We start from the raw sequence: 19,543 nt of genomic DNA, 5'->3' as shown, positions 1-19,543 counted from the left end.
GTAATCAGGCATGACCAGCATCACTGCAAGATTGTTTGCTGACAATGCAGTTCTTCATAGGAAAGTATTCTCATTGGACAGTCGTAAGTAACTGGTGAAAGACTTGGACAAAATTTCCATTCGGTGTAATGAAAGCCACTTCTCTTTAAATGTGGATAAATATAGATAATTCCTATGCCAAAGAGAAACAACGGGATTTGTCCTTGCAATATTAGTGGTAAACATACTGAGCGTGTCATACAATACAATTATTTAGAGATAATAGTAAAAAACAATATGAAAGGGGCAATGAAGACAAGCAAACATAAGATTTCTTGTAATGGTTCTGGTAAAGTGCAGTCCATCTGTAAAGGAAATTTGCAAACAAGATGTTAGTGCAACCTGTTGTATTAGATTGCTGAATAAGTTCATTGTGTTTATCCACATGTTTAATAAATACAACAAATACAATAAATGAAAAGCACCAGTTTGCTTTTGTTCTACAATATTACTTTTATTGTAAACCGGTTTCCGGCTTACAAGGCCATCTTCAGACATTTACTTAGTATTATCACCAAAGAAGTTAAATGTTATCAGACAACATTGGAAGAGAAGTAACACATCTAGACTGATGTAGAAACATACAGTAAGTAACATCTTTGCAATGAAAAAGTAAAAACTGAACTGTACATGAATAACAATGGAGTAGACAGGAAAACCTTTAGCACAAAATAGGAATAGCATGCCTACACAACTGTTTCTATTAATAAACAAAATCAATAAAATAAAATAAGTACTAGACAAGGCTTCATCAGGAGGTATGAAACGTGGAGAGTAATACACAACAAATTAAAAGAGAATGCATAAGGAAATTGAGCAATAAATAAATGCAGGAAAATGGAGGTGTTTGAGGAAACCTACAGTCTAAGAGTGTGGTGTTACTGCATTTTAGCATTAACATTATAATCAAAGCAGTAGCTGTGTAACAGTTTTCATTAAATAAATGAGCAAAGTAAAATATGAACAGTATTTGAGACAACTACAAGGGGTGTTAAACATGGACAGTATTACAAGTACCAGTTAAAAGAAAGCCTTAACTATTGAAACTACAGTCTATGTGGAATACAAAGACAACTTCAACAAAACAAAACAACTTAATGAATACAGGAAAATGGGAATATGTAGAAAGAGAGAGTGTGGGAAGTAATGAACAACAAAGATGGTTATATAAAGTTCAGAAGAGGGGAAGTGTTGAGCTGTGTCTGGTCATTTAGGATGAGATCTGGACTGTGAGCAAGACATTTGTTAATTTACAGGGCTTCAAGCAGGTTGAGTTTATGACCTTTGTTTGCTAAGTGAAGTACATGGGGCACTGGCTGGTAGTTGCGACCCTCACTCAGTACATGCTCAGCAAATGCAGAGTCTGAATTCTGCAACCTCCAGCTGTGTTCATGTTCAGCCAGCCTAGTTGATATGTCTCTGCCTGACTGACCAATGTAAAATTTGTCACAATCAAAACAGGTGATTTTGTATTCCCCACTGTTGGCTAATAACTGTATCTTGTCTTTGCTATTAAAAACACATTGGGCTGTCGTGTTCCTGACATAGTAGTAAACCATATACTTGCAGGATTTCAGTGCTTTGGCTACAATCTGTGATACCTGACCTAGAAATGGTAGTGTACACCATTTCTTACAGACAGTGGATGGGGAAGCAGGAGGGGCATAGAGGAGGGTATATTTTTGTTCCCTGTACAAGATGTGGCCAATAAGAACTGGATTGTAGCCATTGGCTGTGGCAATAAATTTTATTGTATCCAACTCTGCTTTAAAGCAAACTGGTGCTTTTCATTTCTTATAATGTTGTTCTACCAAGAACCGGCAGAAGATTCTGTTAATACAACAAATACACATAACAGAGACTTAGGTCATGGGTAATTTACTTTCCTTCACTATTTACAACAGTCTGCCAGCAATGGAGTAACGTTTTGATTAGAAATTGTGGTTTTGAGGCAAAGAACTCATTGAGCCATTTTCAGAGTGTATTTTCATCTGGAAAGGAAGTTCCTTGAGAGTTCTTTGATAGAGAGTGGAATAAGTGAAAATCTGAAAGCGCAATATCAGGTGAATATTGTGGATGCAGAATAACTTCCCAACACAACTCCTGTATAGCATTTTTTCCTCAGTCTAATAGAATGTGGGCAGGTGTTATCGTGGAGTAGAATCACTTCACAGTCTTCCTGGTTATTGTTCTTCAATTACATGTGCAAGACATCTCAGTTGTTGACAATAAATGTCAGCAGTGATGGTTATACTTTGGGGGAGCAATTCATAGTACACCATAGAATCGCTGTTCCACCAGATGAATAACATTATGTTTTGTGGATGCACACAGGTCTTAGTACAAGGAGTTGCTGCTTTGTTTGAGCTCAACCATTCCTTCCTTTTCCATATGTTAGTATAAATACACCATGTCTCATCACCAATATCGATATAGGGTAGTGATGGTGGGTGTTCTTTGTGATCCTATTGATGTGAACAAGCAGAGATGGACATATGGCCACCCACTGATTTTTGTATTTTGGCTGAGAGCATGCAGTACCAATTCACCCAATTTTTTAACTTTTCCCATTGCTAGAAAATATCGCAAATGGTGAGATGATCACAATTCATCATATTTGCCAGTTATTGAGTACACTGACATGGATCATTGTGGATTAATGCATCAAAACCCAAAGGTTTTCTTGAACATGGAGAGTCACAATCTTCCTTAAAATGAGAAAACCATTTTCTTGTCATGCTTTGGTCAGTGGCATTATCCCCATACATGACACAAGTGTTGCTGGCTCCTCCATTGTTGCCATGCCTCTGTTGAATTCAAATGAAGAATATCTCAGAAATGTGCTCTTTCCACTTAGCACTCGATTTTCTGGCATCCACAGCTCCACTCACCATCTCTACATGACAATATGTAAACTCGTATAGCAACAATGAACTAAAAGTTATAAATGACAACCAACAAATAAATCCATAGCAACCAGAATGCCAACATGAAAATAAAAATTCTACAAACTTATACACTAACCTAATAGAATATTGTTGTGGTATTTAGAGTCCTTGTCATGTAAGCATGACAACAAATATAGAACAAATTCGGAGAATCAATTCTGGGCTGATAAACAGGTTGGTACAGCCTGTACAAAAGTGCAACAGAAATGATTGAGTTACTTAAATGGAAATCCTGGGAAGAAAGGCTATGTAGTTCTTATGAAACCATGTTGAATAAATTTGAAGAACCTGTATTCTGAAATGACTGTGCATTGTGCATTTGCTCGATATACAAAATAGGAAAACAAATAAATAATATTGGTACTGTATACCCTCTGCCATGCACTGTAAAGTGGCTTGTAGAGTTTTATGTAGATGTAAATGTTCGATAGGTTACCTATAAAGATTTTGGTGTGGCCTATATCGTATAAGCCTAAGGTTCCATTATAGATTTATATACAGATCTGTTGCTGAAACTGGAGCGAAGAGGGATGTATTTAGTAGTGTTGGTAAGCAAGGAAATGCCAGTGTTGGAGGAATGCTTGATTTTGATCCGCAGTGAGCTAGGCAGATGTTGGAAGAGATATTTACAGCCTTAAAGTAAAAGCCTAGATTCTTGGAATGGACTGCTAAAAAAAAAAGATTCCAAGACTTACCAAGCGAGAAAGTGCCAGCAGACAGGCACAATGAACAAAACACACAAACACACACACAGAATTACTAGCTTTCGCAACCGATGGTTACTTCTTCAGGAAAGAGGGAAGGAGAGGGAAAGACGAAAGGATGTGGGGGAGGGTAAGGAGTCATTCCAATCCCGGGAGCGGAAAGACTTCCCTTAGGGGGAAAAAAGGACAGGTGTACACTTGCGCACACACACACTCACACACACATATCCATCTGCACATACACAGACACAAGCAGACGTATTTAAAGGCAAAGAGTAAGGGCAGAGATGTCAGTCGAGGCGAAAGTACAGAGGCAAAGAAGTTGTTGAAAGACAGGTGAGGTATGAGCGGCGGCAACTTGAAATTAGCGGAGGTTGAGGCCTGGCAGATATCGAGAAGAGAGGATATACTGAAGGGCGAGTTCCCATCTCCGGAGTTCAGATAGGTTGGTGTTGGTGGGAAGTATCCAGATAACTCGGACGGTGTAACACTGTGCCAAGATGTGCTGGCCGTGAACCAAGGCATGTTTAGCCACAGGGTGATCCTCATTACCAACAAACACTGTCTGCCTGTGTCCATTCATGCGAATGGACAGTTTGTTGCTGGTCATTCCCACATAGAAAGCGTCAGAGTGCAGGCAGGTCAGTTGGTAAATCACGTGGGTGCTTTCACACGAGGCTCTCCCTTTGATCGTGTACACCTTCCGGGTTACAGGACTGGAGTAGGTGGTGGTGGGAGGGTGCATAGGACAGGTTTTACACTGGGGCCGGTTGCAAGGGTAGGAGCCAGAGGGTAGGGAAGGTGGTATGGGGATTTCATAGGGATGAACCAAGACATTACGAAGGTTAGGTGGACGGCGAAAAGACATTCTTGGTGGAGTGGGGAGGATTTCATGAAGGATGGATCTTATTTCGGGGCAGGATTTTAGGAAGTCGTATCCCTGCTGAAGTGCCACATTCAGAGTCTGATCCAGTCTCGGGAAGTATCCTAACACAAGTGGGGCACTTCTGGGGTTCATCTGTGAGAGGTTCTGGGTTTGAGGGGATGAGGAAGGGCTCTGGTTATCTGCTTCTGTACCAGGTCGGGAGGGTAGTTGCGGGATGCGAAAGCTGTTTTCAGGTTGTTGGTGTAATGGTCAAGGGATTCAGGACTGGAGCAGATTCGTTTGCCACGAAGGCCTAGGCTGTAGGGAAGGGACCATTTGATATGGAATGGGTGGCAGCTGTCATAATGGAGGTACTGTTGCTTGTTGATGGGTTTGATGTGGACGGATGTGTGAAGCTGGCCATTGGACAGATGGAGGTCAACGTCAAGGAAAGTGGCATGGGATTTGGAGTAGGACCAGGTGAATCTGATGGAACCAAAGGAGTTGAGGTTGCAGAGGAAATTCTGGAGTTGTTCTTCACTGTGAGTCCAGATCATGAAGATGTCATCAATAAATCTGTACCAAACTTTGGGTTGGCAGGCTTGGGTAACCAAGAAGGCTTCCTCTAAGCGACCCATAAATAGGTTGGCATACATGGGGCCATCCTGGTACTCATGTCTGTTCCCTTTAATTGTTGGTATGTCTGGCCTTCAAAAGTGAAGAAGTTGTGGGTCAGGATGAAGCTGGCTAAGTTGACGAGGAAAGAGGTTTTAGGTAGGGTGGCAGGTGATCGGCGTGAAAGGAAGTGCTCCATTGCAGCGAGGCCCTGGACGTGCGGGATATTTGTGTATAGGGAAGTGGCATCAATGGTTACAAGGATGGTTTCCGAGGGTAACAGACTGGGTACGGATTCCAGGCGTTCGAGAAAGTGGTTGGTGTCTTTGATGAAGGATGGGAGACTGCATGTGATGGGTTGAAGGTGTTGATCTACGTAGGCAGAGATACGTTCTGTGGGGGCTTGGTAACCAGCTACAATGGGGCGGCCAGGATGTTTGGGTTTGTGAATTTTAGGAAGTAGATAGAAGGTAGGAGTGCGAGGTGTCGGTGGGGTCAGGAGTTTGATGGAGTCAGGTGAAAGGTTTTGTAGGGGGCCTAAGGTTCTGAGGATTCCTTGAAGCTCCGCCTGGACATCAGGAATGGGATTACCTTGGCAAACTTCGTATGTAGAGTCGTCTGAAAGCTGACGCAGTCCCTCAGCCACATACTCCCGACGATCAAGTACCACGGTCGTGGAACCCTTGTCAGCCGGAAGAATGATGATGGATCGGTCAGCTTTCAGATCACGGATAGGCTGGGCTTCGGCTGTAGTGATGTTGTGAGTAGGATTAAGGTTTTTCAAGAAAGATTGAGAGGCAATGCTGGAAGTGAGAAATTCCTGGAAGGTTTGGAGAGGGTGATTTTGAGGAAGAGGAGGTGGGTCCCGCTGTGATGGAGGACGGAACTGTTCCAGGCAGGGTTCAATTTGGATAGTGTCTTGGGGAGTTGGATCATTAGGAGTAGGATCAGGATTATTTTTCTTCGTGGCAAAGTGATATTTCCAGCGGAGACTATGAGTGTGGGACAGTAAATCTTTGACAAGGGCAGTTTGGTTGAACCTGGGAGTGGGGCTGAAGGTGAGGCCTTTGGATAGGACAGAGGTTTCGGATTGGGAGAGGGGTTTGAAGGAAAGGTTAACTACTGAATTGGGGTGTTGTGGTTCCAGATTGTGTTGACTAGAATTTTGAGGTGTTGGGGGGAGTGGAGTTGGAAGTGGGAGATTGAGTAGTGGATGTTCTTGGAAATTGCTTAAATCAGGAGAGTGATTTGGGTCAGATTAAATAAGTTGTGATAAATCTATAGATTTTGTAACAAGCACAAAGGGATGAATATTGATTGTCAGTTAGCATGTAGTAAACACACAAAGATTCTGGCAAAAAGAATGTAATCATTGTGTTTTGCACTTAGTGTTCTGCCATCACTTTGTAACAGCAAGTGTCATATGGAGGTATACTACCCCTACATACACTCAGTTCATGTTTAAAGCAGTCTTTGCACATGAGTGAAAGCACATAACTTGTACATAATTTTTAAACTGCAGAATGGGCCTTAAGAATAATAACTGGAAACAGTAGTTGGGCACATCATAAAGAACTTTTTAAAAAATTGGGTATCCTTACTGTACCAAGTGAATACACCTTCCAGTGTGCTATGCATTATTAAATATTTCACTAATAGTTCTATACATAATTGCAGAACTAGAGCCACTTTAGACTTGCATACTAAGAAAAACAAACAAAAAAACTCAAAATAGCATTTTACCTCAGGGAGTAAAATTGTATAATAAATTGCTAAAGGAAGTGAAAAAATCACTAAAATGCATCTGTTTGGAAAGGTAGCTAAAACATTTCTCATAAGTAATACATACTATGAAAAACTACTTTTAGGACTCAGGGTAATGGTTGATAATGAAGGGTATCACTATAACACTATATCAAATTACAATTGTTGCACAAGAAAATCGCATGTCAAGATCTGTAGTACATGATAGTAATGTCTTGTCAATCTCCTCAGTTCAGTATCTCACTCATTGTGGAGGGATGCTGAGGTGAGGGCATGTGGAGCATAGTAGCAAGTTTACAGACCTGGATTTGGCTTTCCAAACAGTCTGGAGTTGGTGCAAGGGGTGAAGCAATATGTTCATGGTTCAGGACTAACCAGTGGGTGTCCTTTGTGTGCAGCAATGAAGACTGAAACTTTGCATATATAAATATAAGTTATCTGGAGCAAATAGAATTTATATCAAAGAAACTTGTAACGTTGTACAATAGAGACTGACCAAATAAAGCAGGGCACTTTTTAAGACACTGACCTCCTATTCATAAGAATAGAGTTTGCTCTGTCCAGCCATCTTGAGTTAGATTTTCTGTAAGTTTCCTAAATTGCCAGAATGGTTCCTTCATCAAGGCCACAGCATGTCCTACACTCATGAAAGCCTACTTATATGAGAGTAGCCCAGGTGCACACGTGGCTATATCAGTGCTAAAACATTTCGGGGAAAAGCAGAAAAATTTACCCTCACTCTTATTGCAGTGTTACAAATGTGATTGTTTTCTCAATAAAAAGGGAAAAATATACCAACCCAATGATGAAAATATCTACAATCCTTCATTAACTACTAAATTATTATTTTTATATCGAAATTTATGTTTAGCCTGCATCAGTGGCTGTGACCAAAAAGTAATCGGTTGCAAAACAAGCTGCAAAAATAATTTTGGTGCACATCTGTCTGTGTCGGGAAGTATAAGATAAGATAAGATACTTTATTGTCACATAACATGTTTTTATACAGTCATTCGATTGAGAACATTGGTGACTCGTCAGTCTTTAACCTAAGTTGTTACAGTATTTTATATACTACAGGAAATATGCCATACATACATTGCGTATTATAATAAAAATACAACATTATATTTTAAATCATATCCTAGCTCATTGAATCATTACTATAGCCTTCACACAACTATATGAAGTGTGGATGTACCGAACGGGATACAAACCACCATATAATTCTATATATAAACATGAATATAAAGTGAACGTCTATACTTTGTCTCTATCTGGCTTCGAAAGTATACCATTTGTACTTGCATCTTTACTCCCTATTCCTATTTATAAATTCTTCTAAACTATAATATTGCTTTTTATTCATTTAGAAATTCTTCTAGACTATAATAACATTTGCTTTTTAGGTATTTGCCAATGGTCCCCAATGTGGATTCACCAAATATTGACCTTATCTTATTTCTGATCTTCAGAGCCATGTAATATGGAGTATTTTCGTATACTGTGAGTCGGTGACAAGGTAGCATTTATTTCAATTTATGTCTAGTTTCATAGGCATGTGTGAATGTATTTCCTTCAGGTAGAACACAGAAGCATTTTAAAATAGTGTGGAAGAGAGAAGCTTAAATGAACAAAATGCTGGAACATTGTATTATTTTAAAGCCTTACATAAAAATATAAAACTTGAATTATCACAAGGTACAGTAATAATCTTAGTCAAACTTAATTCAATTCAGACGTAATATTAGGAACACTTTTCATGGAAATGGGAAATTTTTGGAAACAAATCATCAGTAAACAAAATATTTCGAAAAAAGGATCGCAAAGTAAAATGACTTAAAGTGCATTTAAACAACATTTCAGGCATCCTCATCATCCAAAATCTCAAAATCAAGGTCTTCAGCTTCACCGTTTTGATTTTTGCCCATTTCGGTGACCTCCTGATGGTCAGAAACTTTGGTGTACTTTTAATTTCTCCTCCTTGGGTCATGCCTCTCCCTTGTGAGGTGCTAGAAGCTAATTGATGTCAGTAATTTTACCTTTTCTCAGGGGGTTCCTTTTGGAATCTCCTTAGGAAGAGCTTTTTTCATGAATTGTTTGCCTCTTTTAAAAAGAGATTTTTACTCTCCCTTCTCCAAATTGAAGAATGGCTCTCCCTGCACAAGACATGAATTTCTGTTTGCTGTTTGTGTAAGCACTATTGAAAAAGAAAAGAAAAGAGAAACTGGAAGTGCCAAGATCCACGAGCTTTGATGATATTACCATCAAACTTCTTTCAGTCTCTCGCTTTGCAGTCATCCAACACTAAGGGCACTACAAAAATGAATTTGTCCGGTGTGCCAACATAGACTGCAGGGTTTTCAATTATGCTCAGTTTGGAAAATTTTAAAGATACATACATGACATTATGTCACGGTGACATCTATCTTGAATAATAGGCCGCCTGATCTGGGACTTTTGGAGGGACTAAATTCATATGGCGGTCATAACTTAAAATAAGTTGACCGTCAATGTCATCCTTATCATTACCTCAAATTTTTGTGAGCTATGTGCTGATTTTCTAAATTTTTTCTTTTCAATTGGTCGATTTTCCAAGGAAATCATACTTCGTAGGGACAAGCATGTAGAGCATGTGTCAACACCAGGTGCTCCAAAGCCAATATTAAAATTATTTCAGAATACTGCCCAGTAGTAGTTATACTTTATGTCCAGATTTTTCTCACTGAACATTGCTCACGTTACTCTGATATTTAACTTACTGCACAAATATTGGTGATGAAGCGTGTTTCCTCTAAAATAGTGATTTTCAATAGGTTTGAATTGTTCAATGTGTCTGGCAGCCGCAGTTTTCACACCTTCATACAACTTTGTTCTTCTGTCACCTCCCCTCCTTTCAGCTGTTGCAGGTGAGGAATCGTTCATCATATTCTAACAAAATGGGTTGAGTCTCATTTTTTGACCTGCAAGATCCCCACGAAAGCCACTCTGCGAACCCTTATGTTTTTAGAAGCTCATTCACATCTTCTTGGGAGTGCAAAATTTGTAGTTGTTTGCTTTCTTGACATTTGTCTCCCCTAATATTACTTTTTTGAGGAGAGAACATGCTCACATGCTGTCAAATAGAGTTGCTCTGCCAGTGTCAATTAATTTCTTGTAAAACTTTTCATAGATCTGCCGTATGCCCTGCTTAGTGAGCACCCTACATTTCAGCTTTCTAGCTACATGTTTACGGTTCAGCATCTGTGGAAACCCTTTCGGATGGTAGCTAAAGATGACAAACAAAATTAATTGAAACCCAACAGGTACAGGTTTTATGTCAAAACAATTAGATGTACAGTGTTTCTGTTTTCAAGTACATCAAGTTAACAAGAAATGTGTTTGAAGGGAGAATTATATTGTAGGTTTGCAGAGGTTACCCAGCAATGAAGAGATTAAGCAGAGGTGAAGTTATATGGCTCCAGCAATATTAAACATGTAACCTATAAATATTTGAATATTACTATAAGAGGAGATCTTCCTTACTTCTTCTGTTTCTTGGCATTTTGTTTCCATTGCTCCATAATTGTTCATCTCCTCTTGGAAATACAGCTTCTCATGGCCTCTTTCCTGTCATTGTTAACAGTGCTCTCAGCATTATTTTTGTGAGGTTCTTTGACATGTTCTTCGGTAGTAGAAGTTTTCTCTCCATTATACTCATCCATTTCGGACTATCCTACAATAAAACTGACCACAAAGTCATTCTAAAATCATCAATGACACAGCACACCAGGCAGTCACATTGTCATAAAACAATGCCTTCTCATATTTTCATTCTTATGAAGCAGCAGTAGAAGCAAAAACATATAAGGTTCTCTCCAATACTGCCAACATAAACATTTTAGTCACAGGCTGCTCAAAAAAGTAACTTTTATGAAGTGTAATGTGTGGCAAGATGGCATGTCTGGTTCTGCACCCGTATCAGCAGCCATGATTCATTAACACTAAGCCTCTATTGCAGAGGATTAGGATTTGGCTGGTTTTGTTACTCAGTGCATTGAAGACATGGCTACCTTTGCACCCACATGCAATTTTCCCACCTAATTTTAAATGTCTTAGTAATTTTTGCAGCCTGATTTATACAGCTTTAGGCAGCCATTGAAAAACTGTAAAAGAGGGCTGCTCTAACTGAATTTTTGTTTTTTTAGTCTCATAGCCACATTTGCATCTAGGATACTCGTATTCTGTATCTATATTTTTGAGTTATTTATTACCATCATATTATGATGACAAATCTTACTTCATTTTAAGATGGTCTCTGGGTGCACAAATAAATAAAAATCAAATAAATAAAGAGAGATGTTAGAGGGCTGAAAGGAAAAGTTCCTTGAAAGTGTGTCATACAATAGTTAACTGGAATGATCAAGGTGTTTAATTGGGTAAGAAATGTTTCAGTGTTTGTTTTGGGCTAGTACTGAACAGTACGGTGATCCACAAGAAGAATAGTTGCATTATAGGCATGGGACACTGGTTCTTTGGCCCTTTCTGCACACTCATAAATGTATGGCAAGTAGAAAGCCGTAACATTTGTACTGAAGTTAACCTTTGAGAAGAGAGTAGAGTTCCTGCAGGTGTGACAAGTGAAGTAAATTTATAACCCTTATTCTAGGAATTAGAAGATACTCGTGTGTAGGCGGTTAAGATTGCCAGATTTCCTTCACTTTTATTGTTATGCTGTTTATATTTTAACATTATTATTGTGTTCAGTTTTCTTCATTTTTAGGATTTCGTACCTCAAGGCAGTCAAAATGAAAACCTATATAGAATCACTTTGTTTTACATCTGTACAGGTAGCCACATCAAGTAGAATCAGTGCAACCAAAAGATATGGCCATTTACGTCACACATTTTGATACTTGAAAATTCACTGATCAAAACCTATAGGTTTTTTTTATAGTTGTTCTTGCTTTCTTCAGTTGTCATTTTTAATTTTTTCCTCTCTTGTCTATTTTCCCCTCCTGTAAGTGGCTTCTATCCACAGTGCCAAGTGGTGTGCAATGTGTGGTTCAACGCTCTATAACTAACATGCCAGTGTGCCAGAATAGCTTGAAACCAGTAGCATAAAAAAAAAATTAAATGGCTGTTCACATGGCTACATTGTGTCTAATAGACAGATTTTCAGGTACACAGAAGTACAGTGTGCCTTGTCCATCTTGAGTGTTGTACTGCAAAACTATCTAGAAGCATTCGAAATGAATTCACTGAATGTGAATATCATGCAATCAGCTGTGCTAGTTATAGATGTGTGGTACCAATCAATGACTTGTGAAATTCATGCCAGACTGAGACTCCAGTCCATATTTCCTGCTTCTTGTGAGCCATCGAACTATGATATGAACATTTTTTACCTGCCTTGGCATGTAATATTTACTTTTCCTCGTAGCCTCACACTCACTGGTGCGGCAATACAGAATAAAGCTGAGAGCATTAAATGAAGAATGTAGGGCTCTATGGTATAGGGATGAGGACAGTGTGACACACAGAAGTTTGGGTCATTCAGAGAAGCATGCACAGATAGAAAAAGTGGTTAAAGTGACTATGTGCAATAAATGGCAAATCCACGATCAAGTCCCAGTCCGTCACAAGTTTTCATATGTCACTAATAGATAGACACCAATACCTAAAAAGATGATGCCAAAGTATTAGCATTCACTACATTTATTTCAGTCAGATGTCAATCATCATTAATGTCTGTTCATCCAGACAGGCAACTAAATACCCTGGAATCATTTATGTGTTGAAGGTGTAAATGTTCCAGTAACACAAAATTAAGTGTTGTTAAAATGATTTATTATGTAATATGTTCTATAAAACTACTTTAGAAATAAATCCTGGTGCTTATAAGTATCCTCAGTACCTTTACAATGAGCTGTGCTCATGACTCTGTGGGAAATATTACATATTCAGAATGTTTAACTGAAACAGTCTATTCTGCCAAAGAAATAATCATGTAAATTACATGTTTCTACAAAGGCTACAGTATCAGCATGAAAATTAGGTATCAGGTAGTTGTATGTAAACCGAGCGAGGTGGGGTTAGCACACTGGACTCACATTCAGAAGACGACAGTTCAATTCCACGACTGGCCATCCTGATTTAGGTTTTCCGTGATTTCTTTAAATCTCTCCAGGCAAATGCCGGGATGGTTCCTTTGAAGGGCATAGCCGACTTCCTTCCCCATCCTTCCCTAATCTGATGCGATGATGACCTTACTGTCTGGTCTCCTCTCCCAAACAACCCAACAGTTGTTTGTATCTCTTTTAATTATTCTCACATATTCAAAAGACTCATAATTGATTTGATTTTCAGGATCAGAAGATCTGTGGAAGCAGAAGGTAATAGAGCTAGAAGACAGAGTGAAACAGCAAAACCTCGATTTGGATTCCCATTTGCATGCACTTTCTCTTATTGAGTCTGAGAAACTGGATTTAATACAAGGTAAACACAAATCAAGCATCGTTAATATTTGAAGTGCACAAAAATAAGGTCTTCCCTGTAGCTCGCACACACACACACACACACACACACACACACAGACAGACAGACAGACAGACAGACTTTATTTTACACATTTATTTATTCTGTCTTTATCTTGTTGGTCATGTTCCACTTTTAACTGCTGTTTTATGCCTGTCAACTGCATGTAGCTTGTAATTAGTGCAGTGGAACATTATATCAGCTGTTGTATTTCAGTGTTACTTCCAGCTTACTTGTTTATATCGGAATCCATTAATGTGAGTAACTGCTCTTCCGCTTATGTTTGTCAACCATTCCTGTTTCCCATTTTATTAGCAGATTTGACATTTTGTATTTAATGTTGATTTGACATTTTGTATTTTATGTTGATTTGACATTTTGTATTTCATGTTGATTTGACATTTTGTATTTCATGTTGATTTGACATTTTGTATTTCATGTTGATTTGACATTTTGTATTTCATGTTGATTTGACATTTTGTATTTCATGTTGATTTGACATTTTGTATTTCATGTTGATTTGACATTTTGTATTTCATGTTGATTTGACATTTTGTATTTCATGTTGATTTGACATTTTGTATTTCATGTTGATCTGACATTTTATATTTTAATGTTTGCAATGGAATCCGTACAGCACATTTATATCATGTTGGAGAAATTTTTTGTTTGCTTAGCAATAGGAAGATGTTAATTAATGCGATCTTAGATTGAATTATGACCATCTTATTCTCTTCCTGGCTAAAGCCTTAAATTTTATCAGGACGAAAGCAATCATAATGCAATTTATTCGAGTAAATATTGAAAGTAGCTCAGAATTAGGGTTACTTTGACTCTTGTAAGTACAGACATTATTCAAGTATTTGTATTACGGTCATTTTCCACTATACTACTGAGCAAGGTGGTGCAGCATTTAGCACACTAGATTCACATTTGGGAGGATGACATTTCAAATCCATGTCCGGCCATCCTGATTTATGTTTTCTGTGATTGCCCTAAATCGCTCCAGATAAATGTCAGGATGGTTCCTTTGACAAGGCACAGCCAATTTCCCTTCCTGTCCTTGAAACACTCTGAGCTTGTTACATCTTCGGTGACCTTGATATCAACGGGACAGTAAACCCTAATCTTCCCTCCATCCTTTCCACTTCACTGTATCTGTAATTACTTCATGGATAGCTATGATTTAAACCAATGGAGTGTTACGGAAAGGAGAGATTTTCATATTTTTACTGTGCTTTGAATTTTCAGCTGTGTGGTGTAATCAAAAAGTAAGATGAGGTTAATGGAATGTAATCAAATTAAATGAGGCAATGCTGAGAGAAGTAGATAGGAAATGGGACACACAAAGTAGTTGATGAGTTTTGCTATTTGGGCAGTAATAACTGGTGATGGTTAAGGTAAGGAGAATATAAAATGCTGATTGGCAGTAGTGAGAAAAAGTGTTTCTGAAAGAAACCAAGCTTCGTTAATATTCAATGTACATGTAAATCTTGGGAAATCTTTTCTGAAGATATTTGTCCTTTTTGTAACGGAAGTGAAATGTGGACAATAACCAATTCAGACAAGAGTAAAATGGAAGCTTTTAAAATGTGGTGCTACAAAAGACCACTAAAGATTAGATGGGAATATCAAATTTGGGAAAAAAACTTCATGTACAATGTGACTAAAGGAAGCCCTCAATTGGTAGGACACATCCTGAAGCATCAAGGAGTTATCAGTTTGGTGATGGAAGAAAGTGTACAGATATAAATTGTAGAGAGAGACCAAGGCTCAAATTCAGTAAACAAGTTTAAATTGATGTAGGCTGCAGTAGTTACACAGGTATGAAGAGACTTGCACAGCATAGACTAGTGGGGAAGACTAAATAAAACCAGTCTTAGACTGATGACAACAACAGCAGCATGGCTCTAATATAGCAAACAAGTTTAAATTGATTTAGGTTGCAGCAGTTACACAGAGACGAAGAGATTTCCACAGCATAGGCTAGTGTGGAGAACTGAATCAGACCAGTCTTCAGACTGAAGATTACAACAATAACATGATGTAAATCATACGTATTGCTTAAGGTAATCCACAGAGTTACTTCATCTTGGTGGAGAAGAACCTTAACAAAAAAAAGGTTCCAAGCTGTAGAGTAGAGTCAAGCTGTAGAGTAGAGTATGTAAGTTGTTTCAGGACATTTGAAGGAACAGTAATAATGTGGACAATAAACAATTCAGACAAGAGTAAAATGGATGCTTTTGAAGTGTGGTGCTACAAAATACCACTAAAAATTAGATGGGAATATCAAATTTGGGAAAAAAACTTCATGTACAATGTGACTAAAGGTCACTAAGGGTTGTCGAGCTGATGCAAAAACTATAGACCTATATCTCTGACTTCGATCTGTTGTAGAATTTTAGAACAGGTTTTTTGCTCGAGTATCATGTCGTTTTTGGAAACCCAGAATCTACTCTGTAGGAATCAACATGGATTCCGGAAACAGCAATCGTGTGAGACCCAACTCGCTTTATTTGTGCATGAGACCCATAAAATATTAGATACAGGCTCCCAGGTAGATGCTATTTTTCTTAACTTCTGGAAGGCGTTCGATACAGTTCCGCACTGTCGCCTGATAAACAAAGAAAGAGCCTACGGAATGTCAGACCAGCTGTGTGGCTGGATTGAAGAGTTTTTAGCAAACAGAACACAGCATGTTGTTATCAATGGAGAGACGTCTACAGACGTTAAAGTAACCTCTGGTGTGCCACAGGGGAGTGTTATGGGACCATTGTTTTTCACAATATATATAAATGACCTAGTAGATAGTGTCGGAAGTTCCATGGAGCTTTTCGCGGATGATGCTGTAGTATACAGAGAAGTTGCAGCATTAGAACATTGTAGCAAAATGCAGGAAGATCTGCAGCGGATAGGCACTTGGTGCACGGCCTGGCAACTGACCCTTAACATAGACAAATGTAATGTATTGCGAATACAAAGAAAGAAGTATCCTTTATTGTATGATTATATGATAGCGGAACAAACACTGGTAGCAGTTATTTCTGTAAAATATCTTGGAGTATGCGTGCAGAACGATTTGAAGTGGAATGATCATATAAAATTAATTGTTGGTAAGGCGGGTACCAGGTTGAGATTCATTGGGAGAGTCCTTAGAAAATGTAGTCCATCAACAAAGGAGGTGGCTTACAAAACACTCATTCGACCTATACTTGAGTATTGCTCATCAGTGTGGGATCCGTATCAGATCGGGTTGACGGAGGAGATAGAGAAGATCCAAAGAAGAGCGGCGCGTTTCGTCACCGGGTTATTTGGTAACTGTGATAGCGTTACGAAGATGTTTAGCAAACTCAAGTGGCAGACTCTGCATTGCGGTGTAGTTTGCTGTCCAGGTTTCGAGAGGGTGTGTTTCTGGATGAGGTATCGAATATATTGCTTCCCCCTACTTGTACCTCCCGAGGAGATCACGAATGTAAAATTAGAGAGATTAGAGCGTGCACGGAGGCTTTCAGACAGTCGTTCTTCCCGCGAACCATACGAGACTGGAACAGGAAAGAGAGGTAATGACAGTGGCACGTAAAGTGCCCTCCGCCACACAGAGTTGGGTGGCTTGCAGAGTATAAATGTAGATGTAGATGTAGATGTAGATGTAGAATACTTGGTGTTGGGAAATAAGTAACACTTGATGGAAGGAAAATAAATGTTCCATGCTTGCAAGAAATTCGTTGTAGTGATGAATGTACGTATCTTGGGGAAGCACGCATTACTCCTCGAATTCCCTCCACATTACAGGCTTTATCAGTTGCTGTCATATTACAAGTATGCCTCATTAACTACAAACAAACAAACTCACAAATTGCTATGACAACTTGGCCTCCTGTTGTTGTTGTTGTTGTTGTTGTTTTTGTTTTTCTAATAACCTGACTCATCAAAAACAGTAATAAAAAATAAAGTAGTTAAATTATCAAAAGTAAGTCGCAGATAGGCACAAGAAAAAGACTGTCACAAATAAAGCTTTCAGCAATTAAGGCTTTCGTCAACAATAGATGTACACACACACACACACACACACACACACACACACACACACACACACACACATATACAAATGCAACTCACACACATGGATGCAGTGTTGGGCAAATGGAGAGAGAGAATTTGTGTGTGTGTGTGTGTGTGTGTGTGTGTGTGTGTGTGTGTGTGTGTGTGTGTGTGTGTTTTGTTGACGAAGTCCTTAATGGCCAAAAGCTTTATTTGTGACAGTCTTTTTGTTGTGCCTATATGCGACACAGCATCCCCACTATATGGTGAGTAGCAACTTCCCTTTTCATAACATTGTTGAATTAGCAAAAGAGGTGAAGTTCGCCAAAATATCTATGAGAAATATTCTGAAGTCATTTCACTTGTAACAGTTGGTTAAAACTACTCTGAGGGCCAAGATAAATGTTCCTTTCCAGCACTCTGTGTAAAATATAGAAAGATAAAGAAAAACCTCCAAGCCTTTAGCATATTGTGTATCTTCTTTTAAAATAGACAGCAAAACCATTGTCAAAAATATGGACTGCATTCTTATTGGCAAAATATATGCACTCTCTCAAAATGTGATTACAGATAGTTGTATACCACAAGCACTTCTTGTTGGGCAGTGGGTTGGAGGGGAGGGATCCCTATCTTTATAAAAGCAATGTTTACATTATAGTACAGTGTGAGGGATAGTTGACTTCTCTGATCATGCCCTATTCTCTCACTTGCAGCTGCACCTCCACCCATGATGCATAGTAGTGTGCCTCAACAAGAAGTTGCTGCATGTTAATAAGTCTTTGAGTTATTTTGCAGACCTCCTTGGCAGCCACTCCCTTAAGTTCATGGCACCAAATTCCAGCATGCCCTGCTACTCAGCAGAATAACACTGCCTTCTTGACGAGTAGGTCGCAGTAGGTACTTGGGACATAAAGCAGCTTGCACAGGATAGACTAGCATGGAGAGCTGCATCAAACCAGTCTCAGGACTGAAGACCACAACAACTTGACGTGTTACGTGTGGTAATAGAAGCGGGGTATTTTTGGTGAACTGGCATCATTGCTCTGGTGACTACTAGTGCTTGATGACATCAGGGCCATAACTAAGTCAGTGTACATGGGGAATTAAGTTTGGTTACATCTCCTATGGTACAATGTCCTCAAAACTACATGTAGTTCTGCATCTAAATAGTAAATACCATTTGTTACCGAGCAAGCAACTTGACTCACGTTCAGGAGGATGACGGTCCAAACCCACATCCAGCCATCATGAATTAGGTTTTCCATGATTTCCCTAAATCACTCCAGGCAAATGGCAGGATGATTCGTTTGAAAGGGCACAGTCGACTTCCTCCCCCATCCTTCCCAAATCCAATGTGACCGATGACCTCGTTGTTTGGTCCCCTCCTCCAAATCAACCAACCAATCATTCCATTTGTTAATAGGTCTTGAGCACATGGATGAAACAAACTACAGAGCAGCCAAGGTTGTCCCCAGTGAGCATCATTGTACAGTAGTAAAGTGTTAGATTCCCATTCAGGAGGGTTATGATATAAATCCCGATATCCCCATCCAAGTTTATGTTTTCCATGGTTTCCCTAAATTGCTTAAGGCAAGTACCAGGATTGATTCTTTGAGGAGGACATAGCCAAATTCCTTCTCTGTCCTTCCCCACTTCGAGCTTGTGCTCCATTTCTAATGACCTCACTATGGATGACATGAATCTCTAAACTTCCACCTTCTGAAAGCTTGTCTTGCTGCTTGAGCCAGCCAGTTCATTAGGATAAAAGTCTGCCAGTTGCCTGTATATTGTGTTTATAATTATCTGTATGTATTCCATATAGAAGATATTCAAGGTTTACAAGCTACAGTTGAGACTTTTTGCCATAATCTGATGAAGCAGTCACACTAGATGGAGGTTATATTATTATATAAATGGAAATTAAATACAAGCTGTTGTAAAAAACAAACTATAAAACACCTGGAATGTTGCGAAAATCTACTTCACTCTTACTCAGTGCTGCAATTCCTCTATGGCTAACTTTATCATAAACACAGGGTGATTCTGTGATG

At 38.9% G+C, this 19,543-nt stretch overlaps 1 protein-coding gene across 9 annotated transcripts in view; it reads left to right on the top strand.

Annotated features, from left to right (window-relative positions):
* The window catches only part of LOC126355056 (protein lava lamp), a 176,747-nt gene that overhangs the window by 77,386 nt on the left and 79,818 nt on the right, over positions 1 to 19,543 (top strand). For all 9 annotated transcript variants that reach the window (XR_007565438.1, XM_050005215.1, XM_050005217.1 and 6 more), the window contains one exon: positions 13,284 to 13,412. Coding sequence is in view for 8 of the 9 variants with exons in the window: in XM_050005215.1 (XP_049861172.1) it covers positions 13,284 to 13,412 (129 nt within the window). In the remaining variant the exon portion in view is untranslated. The remainder of the gene's footprint in view (positions 1 to 13,283; positions 13,413 to 19,543) is intronic.

Source organism: Schistocerca gregaria, chromosome 3 (assembly GCF_023897955.1).
Source record: "Schistocerca gregaria isolate iqSchGreg1 chromosome 3, iqSchGreg1.2, whole genome shotgun sequence".
NCBI lineage: Eukaryota > Metazoa > Arthropoda > Insecta > Orthoptera > Acrididae > Schistocerca > Schistocerca gregaria.
This window is presented reverse-complemented; position numbering and strand designations above follow the sequence as displayed.